Here is a 10,254-nt window from a genome sequence, read left to right as displayed (position 1 = left end):
AGAGTGTCGAAGTCGAGCACCTGAGATCCCGAGGAGAATGAGTTTGTCTGAGCTTTGGTGTGTCAGACAGGTGTGTTTTTGTTTTTGGCACGAGCTGGTAGATGTTCTATTTTGCTTAGACGGTATTCATCAGTGTTAAACCATGTGTCTGTACTGTACTAGTCAAAACAGTTAGTAAAAGTTAGTTAGTTGCACAATTTAAATTTTTCATTATTTTGTCAGTAAATAATTAATTTACAATTCCGTATTTCTTATAACCTAATAGAGTTTTGGAGTTCCTTTCAACTATGGTTTACACTATAATTCATTTTGATGTAATTGGATATTCTAACAATGGATTTGGCAAGAGAAGGAAAAATTAAAAAAAAACCTTCTAGATTTGCTAAGGAAAAGGATAGAAATAGAAAAGCTTAAAACTAAATCACAGTATGTTTTGTCTATTGACGTCGAAAACTTCGCTGCACAAGGCAGCTTATCCGTTGTAGATGTACTTCATCATCAGCTCACTGAGAGCTTGGAATTGTTCTGCCTTGTTTCGGCAGGCACGAAAGCGCGTGAGCATCTCTCCAGCAAGGGCGAAAACTCAGGAAGCGTGAAGAGATCATCACCGGTAACATCAGCTTGTCCCGGGGAGAACCGCCCCCAGAAGCGGCTACTCTAGCGTACGAACCTCCCCAACCGGGAGGGAACGCTGGGTTGGTCGATGGAGCCGCTCCGCCGCCAGCTGCTGCAGCGGCCCAGCTCGAAGTCTTCGGAGGTTGGCGGGACGCTGGCGCTTTCTTCTTCTTGTCCTGCTCCTCGATGTACTTTTTCCGCGCGGCACAGCCACGGAAATTCGCCGTGTGGTTTCCACCACAATTGGCGCACTTGACACGTGATTTGTGCTGCTGGGCGTTTTCCCCCAGTTGGTCTTTCCGCGGAAGACTGCACCTTTCGGTGAAGTGGGTCTCACCGCACTTTACACACCGGGGTGGGAGATTGCAGTTTCTTGAGCCGTGTCCGAATTTCTGACAGCGGTGGAATTGGGCTGCGTCGGCCGGATTCTTCGTGTAGAATCGCCACGTCACAAAGAAGCCGTCCAGTGCTTTGATCCGCCGTAGGTCCTGGATTTTGACGGACCCGCGATCGAAGTACAGGAGGTACAAGGTGTACGTACCTGTCACCGTAGTCGATTTTGAGAGCACCTTTATCTCTCGAGGCTTAACCTTGACGCCCGTCAGGTGTTCTTCCAGGTCGGAGATCGGGCGGTCCGGATATCCCTGAAGGACGATCTTCACTGGGACCTTCTCTGCAGGATCAAATGTGAAGAATTTGAAGTTTCGCAACTTCAACTTCTTCACCACCAAGTCGAAATGCAGCTTTTTGTGGGTAATCACATCAACTCGTCAACATCGTCAGCCAACGTATCCAAAACAAAAATTGGAGGTGGTCGTCGTTCCTTCGGAGAGTTACCATTCAATTTAAATTTTACAAATCAAAAAACTCGGTTTCAAGACATCAGAAAGGTAAAATTCTTGATAATAATAAATTTTAAACTGATTTTTGATCTTCAAAAATAGTTGAAAAGAAGAATTCCTATTTTTTAGAATATGATGCGCTCGGTAATTTGTCTTGTTGCACTTTTCCAATGTTTCGAAAACAGCCATTTTGAAGGGATCAAGTTTGATTTGATTTGGTAAATATACGACTGAGCATTTCAGCCCAAAACAGGAAAATTTCAGGTACTTTTTTAGTCAACCCTCTCCAATTCCAGTGAAACATTGTAGGCATGTAATACAGGATAACTTATCCTAGGTTTATATAAGCCATAATGGAGCCAGCTGCACTCAAGAATGACGTTTGAGAAGCATGCTGTCAATGGCAAACTTTTGCGAAATTTGACGAGCTTTCCGGTAAAAATATTTTCGTTTTCGAGATAGAAAAATCAAGTCTTACATAGAGCAAGCAAGTTTCTATTTAATTAATATTTAACCCTGCCAAACATACGAGAATTTCCTCTATTTTTTTGTCATATAAAAATGGCAAAAACCGCACAAAATTTCAAAACCCCTGTTTTTTTTACCAACATTTTTTAAAACCGCTAATTTTCACAAGGATCTAAATCTAGCGTGACAAAATTGATTTTGGTGTGGTGGACATTAGGGTGATCAAAATTTTAGGGTTGCTCTAAATTTTTTATTTTGGCGGGATGACGAGTTAGCGCTTCGGTGTCTTGAGAATAGTTGTAGGGAGCACCATTTTGAGCAACTTTGCTGAAGAGCACAAAGCTCTATCTTCAAACGGGGGAAACGGGTTTTAAAAGCCATTTTTGTGATGTAGGTTAAGGTGTCACACAGCAGTTGCCACGACCCCTCTTCAATTTGCGTGAAATTTTGTCCTAAGGGTAACTTAAAAAAAGTTTTAATGTACTTTTCGAAAAAAAACTCAGTCTGTAATCTTCGCGTTAATCTTAATTTACCAAATCATTTTCTTCTATTTCTAAACTTAATCAGTTTGAAGATGTCTCTGTAAAGAGCACTCACTTAAAAGCTCTCACTTGTATCAACTTCCTTTGAATTTCTGTTATTTTCTTTTATAAAAAAAAAAATCAAGAATCGCTTCAATATTACAGACAAAAAATTACAACACTTAAAAATATTTATAAATCAATATGTAAATGGTTTACAGGTTAAAATACAAAACCATTTAGATTTCAACAGAAATAGTTTAGGATAGTTGCAATGAAAAAAAATAAATCTTATTAAGTGCACTCTGAAGCCGGCTGAATGAGTTTAAATCTAGGTTTAAAAACAACAGTCTAACAAAAATGCTAATTTTGCAGAAAACCCCTAACAATTAAACAAACTTACGTATCACCCACAATACCTTTCGAGGTATATTCTAGGGTCTTACCTGTCTACTAACATTGAGTCCAAAACCTCCCTACAAACATCTGTACCACTAAGGTGGGATAAGCGTTGTGGAGCCATCCGTGGATAGGGCGTCCTAAAATGCTAATGCTAATTTAATGTACTTTTCGAACCTAATTTCGTGTTTTTTCTAACTTTGCAGGGTTATTTTTGAGAGTGTAACAATGTTTTACAAAAAGCAAAAAGTAACTGTTTCAAAACTTTTTTTTTCATAAAATCACGATAACTCCTGATGTTTATAAGCAAACCCCTTATGTTTATATATATCATTTTTTTGTAATTGTCTGCTCTACAACTTTGTAGAACATTATTACACTCTAAAAAAATAACTCTGCAAAGTAAGAAAAAACACGAAATTTTAAAATAAAAAAAATGTTCTGAATGAAAAAATGTCCTTCTGGGTCAATGTAGATTCAAAGTAGGGGAGAGTGGGGAGACTTGATCCCCGGGGACACTTGATCCCAAGCCTGTATCTCGTCAGCATTTGGGTAAAATAATTAGCTTTGTTCTAGAAAGTTGTGCGAAATTGACTAAAACTCATTGTAGAAAACAAAGAAAAAAATTTAAAAATGTTTAGATTGAGTTACACACATTTTTCTAAAAAGTGCTGCAAAAAACTTCCAAGAGATCTTTTTTCTTTGTTTTGATAAAAATAGAAAACACTCAAAAATTGTTCAAAAAAATATTTTTTATACATCAATTGTTTGATAAACATATCAACTCCAAAAACCTTACGCATTTGACGTTAAATTTATCGTCATACTATTTTTACAATCAATTGTTTAAAAAAGTGCGTTTAGGAAGACTTGATCCCTGCATTTGTAGAGTCACTGGAATCAGCCTCAAGATTAAGTAATTGGGCTGGGTTTTCGTACATTGTTTCTTTTAGTATAGTTGTACATAACTTACTGCAGTTTGAACCATTTTTCAAAAGTTTTGTTAACAAAAAAATACCAGCTTTTGTAAACATGCTCAATTTTGGTCTAAAAAAGAAAATTTTAAGTTTTTTAATATTTTGCATGCTAAACTTGTTATATTTTGAACACAAACGTACAGGTTTAATGTGAAATTCACTAGCGTGCCCAGGTCCTCAAGGAAGGTGGGGCAAAAATATTAGAGTTTTGAAAATTTCGTCGTTTATGGACACCCCCTGCCCAATTTTAGAACAAATTTCCGAGGATGGTGGGGCAACTGCCCCATGTTGCCCCACCCTGGGCACGCTAGTGGTGAAATTGCTGTAACTTATAGAAAATTAAAAGTTTGGATGAATAAAAAACATTTTGCTTAAGATTTCTTCAAAATGTTGAAAGAGGGATCAAATTACCCCCAACATTTTAAAAATGCCGGTTTAATTAAGTAACGGAATTTTCAGAGTTTTAAAAACTTTTTAGTATTTTTTCGATGAAAATTTTTTTTTAGGAATTCTGGAACGCCATCAAATTGGGTGTCTAATTTTACATAAAAGTCCCTTTGGCACCAAGTTTCTATCTCATTACCGTTTCAGGCTGTAAATTATTGAAAAACACCTCTTTTTCGCATGATCAAAAATGAAATGGGTCGTACCACCCCTCTGTCACGATATATCAAAAAACGGACCTCGGATTCGTGTACCCTGGAAAATAGTTTTTTTTAAATTGCATCAAAAATAGTTTTAGGCTGTTTTAGGAACATTTCAAAGCATAAGCTTACTACATTGAATTCATAAATTTGAATTTTGGTTTACCAAAACACTTACAATAGTTGAAATTAAGCCATAAAAGTTACAAAAAATACAATACACGATTGCCAAAACCACTCTGGCTTGTTCCGTGTTACCGTGTGACATATGTTTGAAAGACTTATTTGTTGTATCAGAAGAATGATGAATGAATGATCATAATATTTCAAAACCTAAGTAAAATTTATAGATCATTTCGAGCCAAACATTTCATTAGGGCACAAAACCAAAAACCGCGGTTCGAGAAAATCGCTTACATAAAGTGAACAACTTGTTTCAATTCCTATTTAAAAAAGAAGCTTGACTGTTAGTATTTTTACTTATGATACGATAAAACACATCATTATCCTTAACTCTGCTTGAATGCTTCTTAATTTATGTTGATTTTCGCAATAAAACTCATAATTAAAAAAAAAATCTCGTTATTGGGCCCTTTTAACTTTCCACCTGTTGTTCATAATGGGCCCTTTCTAAATGCAATTTCGAAAAGAACTAAAGCGCTGTCACCCGATTGTTGTTTTGAATTATGTTTATGGGCCCTTTTGTTTAGTTAGAAATAATAAAGAATCCAGCGGAAATTTTGATTATTGGTGAAGTTTTGTGATCGAATGGTGTAGATAAGGTATGTGAAACATAAAAATTCTTCAAAAATGTACTGAACAGCAGCCGCGGGACCGTATTAAATATTGTATTTCGACGAAGTTTTTTTTTTACAGAAAACGTAAATCAAACTTTGTTTTGAAGTGAATTAGTGTTAAGACTGTATGAAAAGTTCACTTTATAACATAGAACAACAACTACTACGAACAACTACGAAAAACTAACGAAAAAGAAAAGGGCACAATTGAACATTTTGTCTAGTTTGGAGTGAACAATGTTATGTGCCTTTTTGTGTTTGTGATTTTTTCTATAGGAAATTGTTTGCTATCAATCTGAATCTTGGCGGGCATGTAGAGAGTGTACTAATGAATGAAATAGTGGAATAATCCCAAACGTTTACGTTTGGGTTTTGTGCCCTAATGAAATGTTTGGCTCGATTTCTTCGTAACAGTTATCATTACCTCCGACACTTAATTGAGTTTTCATTGGTTTAGCATTGAAAGGATGTGCGGATGACCAATTTGAAGTCAGTTCGTAAATTGAACGAGAATTTATTGAAAAATGGTCTTATTACCAAATGGAGCTTAGGACCTTTTGAAAACCAACCTGAGATTTCGAGGTCGCAAAATTGAAATTGGGAGTAAAGAACTGCCTGAGCATTCTAGCAGAAATGTTCCACCGTTCTAGCAGGATTCTGACAGAACCAGCTTTGCTAGAATATTTCGTGACTGGGAACCCTATTCAAATTATTGATACCTTTACATGTTGATCATCTCACAGCACTTTATCTAAAGTTTTGAGTAAATACTTTTTTTTTTATTTATTCATTTCTTGTCAACACTTTTACCATGACATTATGTGCTTGTTTGATTTCCTTTAATCTAAAATTACCTAATCAAACCCGGGTCCACGTGTAACCATTTCTTGTATCTTTCAAAACTTCGTTCCGTTCCACCAGTTTGAAAATGTCGTCTACTGCCAAGGAAGAAACCAATAACAATCCGCAACCTCCCAAAAATAACAACAATGGCAAACAAAACAACAACAGCAATGGAAATGGCAACGCCAAAAAGCAGGCCCGCCTCTGCCCGGGCCGGGACTCGTACGAGCGGATGAACTTCCTGTACCAGGCGTCCGTGCTGATGGCCGAGAGCGCGCCCGCCCTGTCCGGGTGCTACGGCAAGCTGATGAAGGCGGTGGGCAAGAAGGCGGTGCTGCGCGTGTGAGTGTCGTTGACCGATTATGGCTCTTTTCGGGGGTTTAAAGGAAATTAAAACAATTTTCTCTTCGTAGGGAACCGGCCATCAAGCGGACACTTTGCGCCCGATGTGGCGTAGCGTTGAGTTCAAGTTCGACGGCAAGCTACAGTGACTTTCGGCATAAGAAGCTGAGTTACGTAGAGGTTCGGTGCAAGTTGTGCGCGTTTAGTAAACGGTACTATGAAAATAAGAAGCACCGGATTCGGTTGGACGATCCGGCAGCCGTTGTGGAGACGATGGAGTTCAATTGAGGAATAAAGAAAGAAGTTATCTTTTTATAAAAATATAGTCGTTTTTATTTCTCAATCTCAATAATTTACACTACGAATACAGAGTGTCACGTTTTACATTCAAATGTATCCTTTGAAGGGGAAGGATATTCTTCTATGGCACTTTTCTTCTTGCTACTATACATATAACTTGTTTTTTTGTTCACTTTCAACGCAAATATTTTCAACTGTGTGAATATATAACAATCACTGTGCTAAACCTAATCCATAAATAATTAATTATACATAGCAGATAAGGGCACACTCTATCTAGCCATTATCATGTGAGTGTGTGTGTGATTTAGCAATTGCTTATCGTGTGTATTTAGAAGCTTCTAAAACAGCCTTTCAGCCACCATTCGACTCCGCGGGGCCAGGTCACCAATGTTCGGAGAAACGACCGCTCTGTTTGCAAGGAATGTGTGTAGTAAATGAGATTGGTTGGATTCCCTGATTGTGGGGGTCGTTTCTCCGAAGGTGAGCTTAGCTCCACACGAGGGTACAGTTTGTGTAACGTTCAAATCTCGCGCGAGATCTGATTTGGTTGATGTTTCACCTCCTCCTCTTTCCTACAACTCTCTTGTTTTGATTTCGTGTGTGTTTAGTAACTTCAGTCTTTCGCTTCCATAGAACATAAATTCAGTTTAACACAATTCGTTTGTTCATGCTTAGAGTTAGTAAAAACTACTATATCATACTGCCGTAAGTCTAGAGTGATGTGTGTAAGAACAAAACACAGGGTTGACACAGGATACGGTTTAACACTGTAAAATAGACAGGGTAGCTCTTTGAGCAGCCTTCTCTAACTAATAGGAGCAACAAGGTTATACGTTTCATCTTCGAATTACTAAACTAACATCGGGCAAGATCTAACTAGGTTCAGATTAACAATCATAGGTAAGGAATAATATAATAAAAAGTCGTTAAAAATCCATGATAGCAGCGCTATCATTCGTCGATCAACGTAAGAAAAAAAGAAGAGTGAAATCGTTTTCCACTGAAATTGTAAAAGTCGTTTGAATTCATTCATTTTTGTTTTCGTTTGGCTCATCGCGTCGTCGTTGTCGTCACCTCCTCCTCCTCCTCCTCCTACTGGGACAGCCCAAACAGTTTCAGCCCGTTGAAGGCCGTCGCCAGCCCCACGTCCTCGGGCTTTTTATTCATGAACGCCGCAATCATCTCGACGATCGCCGGCAGACTGCACGGTTCGTTCCGCTGGAAGGTGCAGTAGCGATGCAGGTACAGCAGCGAGCGCTCCGTCAGCCCGGTCTTGACGTGCTGCGGCAGCTTGGAGGCGCGCGTGTTCGGGTACATGAAGGGCGAATCGGTCTCCACCAGCAGGCGCTCGAGCGGGAGGCGGCCGTCCTCGAGCAGCTTGCGCACGCCGGTGTCGGATTTGTCCTGCGAAGGTTTGGAATTTAGGTTTGCGCGTTGTAACTTAAACACGTGTTGTGATCTCACCTTGCACAGATATCCCGTGAGGGAGAGGTAGTAGTCTCGCTGCAGGTACTTGAGAGCCTCTTCCGTCGTGCCCATAAATCCTCGGATGATGATCTGCGGGGTAGGTTGAAATCTGGAAGAGAAAATAGTTTGAGTTTTCTTCTTTGAGTAGATTTACTTGAAAACATCTCATTTTAAGAGTTACACTGTTAAATCCTTCATCATTTATATGAGCAGTTCTCTACGGAATCGGTCTTTTCCTTTAATTTTAATTTTTGTATTTTTTAATCCGGCTGAAACTTTTTTGGTGCCTTCGGTATGCCCAAAGAAACCATTTTGCATCATTAGTTTGTTCATATAATTTGCCATACAAATTTGGCAGCTGTGCATACAAAAATGATATGTGAAAATTCAAAAATCTGTATCTCTTGAAGAAATTTTTTGATCGATTTGGTGTCTTCGGCAAAGTTGTAGGTATGGATATGGACTACACTGAAAAAAATGATGCATTGTAAAAAAATGGTGATTTTTAATTTAACTTTTTGTCACTAAAACTTGATTTGCAAAAAAAAAACACTATTTTTATTTATTTATTTTTTTATATGTTTTAGAGGACATAAAATGCCAACTTTTCAGAAATTTCCAGAATGGGCAAAAAATCTTTGACCGAGTTATGATTTTTTGAATCAATACAGATTTTTTCAAAAAAAAAATGGAATATTGGTCGCAAAAATTTTTCAACTTCATTTTTCGATGTAAAATCGAATTTGCAATCAAAAAGTACTTTAGTGAATTTTTGATAAAGTGCACCGTTTTCAAGTTATAACCATTTTTAGGTAACTTTTTTGAAAATAGTCGCAGTTTTTCATTTTTTTTAAATTAGTGCCCATGTTTGCCCACCTTTGGAAAAAATAATTTTGAAAAGCTGAGAAAATTCTCTATATTTTGCTTTATTGAACTTTGTTGATACGACCCATAGTTGCTGAGATATTGCCATGCAAAGGTTAAAAAGCAGGAAAATTAATGTTTTCTAAGTCTCACCCAAACAACCCACCATTTTCGAATGTCGATATCTCAGCAACTAGAGGTCCGATTTACAATGTCAAAACATGAAACATTCGGGAAATTTTCTGATATTTTCGAAAAAAATATTTTCAAAAATTTTAAATCAAGGCTAACATTTCAAACGGGCCAAACATTCAATATTACGCCCATTTTAAATGTTAGTCTTGATTTAATTTTTTTGAAAATATTTTATTCGAAAAGAACGGAAAATTTTACGAATGTTATGATTTTTTACAAACTGGCCATGTCAGATGTAGATGGGTGGTCTCTCATGCTCGTGCTCATGCTCTTCTTTGAGTAGATTTAATTGATTCTTGAAGAAAGTGGCTTGTTAGACTTTCTAGCATCTGGGCCAAATATGAGCACTTTAGGTCAACGGGAAGTGTTGCAAATCGGGACACCAAATTTGAAAGTTTGAAAACGTCAAAAATTTTATAAAGGCTGTAATTTAGGCTAAAAATTAATTAAATTTCAAAACTAGGGAGTAATATGGTTAATGGTAAAAAAATAAAATTGTCCAAATTTGGTGAGCAAAGAAACATTTCCCATTAGGGTCCTAAACAACTTCCCAATGTTTGGAAACGAGTGGTTTAGTCCTCACTTTGCCTAAAGCAATTCAATTTTCTAAGAAAATTTGGAAAACCCAGTTTTTTTGGATTTTGATATTTATAAAACTCGCTTTTCACTTTATTTAAAACCGGATTCTTATTCGGTTGCTCTAGAAGTTACTATACAACTTTCCCGAAGAGTAAAAAAAAAAGATATAGCGTCCTCAAAACTGGTCTAAAACGTGTTTTTTGCTCGAAAATTATGTTTTAGACCATTTTTGAGGACGCTGTATCTTTTTTAAGGGCAAGCTAGCACCATACTCATTTGGGGAAAGTTGCAGAGCACTTTCTAGAGCAAACGAATACGAGTTCTGTTTGAAAATAGCGTGAAACGTAAATTTTATAAATATAAAAATCCATATCCCTGCATTTGAATGTTTTATATGA

The 10,254-nt window shown here is 37.3% G+C and overlaps 2 protein-coding genes across 4 annotated transcripts in view; one reads left to right on the top strand and one right to left on the bottom strand.

The window, feature by feature from the left end:
* Positions 1 to 10,254, top strand: part of LOC6050414 (ribonuclease P protein subunit rpr2) — a 71,396-nt gene that overhangs the window by 11,265 nt on the left and 49,877 nt on the right. The window contains exons 1-3 of one of the 3 annotated variants that reach the window (XM_038258876.1): positions 114 to 180; positions 6,185 to 6,448; positions 6,520 to 6,769. The exons of 1 other annotated variant lie outside the window; for it this stretch is intronic. In XM_038258876.1, coding sequence (XP_038114804.1) covers positions 6,192 to 6,448; positions 6,520 to 6,736 — 474 coding nt within the window. In that variant the 5' untranslated portion in view covers positions 114 to 180; positions 6,185 to 6,191 and the 3' untranslated portion in view covers positions 6,737 to 6,769. Of the gene's footprint in view, positions 1 to 113; positions 181 to 6,184; positions 6,449 to 6,519; positions 6,770 to 10,254 lie in introns of those variants that run through there. One more of the 3 variants, XM_038258875.1, reaches the window with a different exon arrangement.
* The window catches only part of LOC6050401 (3'-5' ssDNA/RNA exonuclease TatD), a 44,230-nt gene continuing 40,884 nt past the window's right edge, over positions 6,909 to 10,254 (bottom strand). The window contains exons 3-4 of the mRNA XM_038258873.1: positions 8,216 to 8,327; positions 6,909 to 8,155 (exon numbers count right to left, since the gene is read on the bottom strand). Of these exons, the coding sequence (XP_038114801.1) occupies positions 7,844 to 8,155; positions 8,216 to 8,327 (424 nt within the window). The 3' untranslated portion in view covers positions 6,909 to 7,843. The remainder of the gene's footprint in view (positions 8,156 to 8,215; positions 8,328 to 10,254) is intronic.

Source organism: Culex quinquefasciatus, chromosome 3 (genome assembly GCF_015732765.1).
Source record: "Culex quinquefasciatus strain JHB chromosome 3, VPISU_Cqui_1.0_pri_paternal, whole genome shotgun sequence".
Classification (NCBI taxonomy): domain Eukaryota; kingdom Metazoa; phylum Arthropoda; class Insecta; order Diptera; family Culicidae; genus Culex; species Culex quinquefasciatus.
Note: the sequence above shows the minus strand (reverse complement) of the source record. Positions and strands in the feature narration are given on the sequence as shown.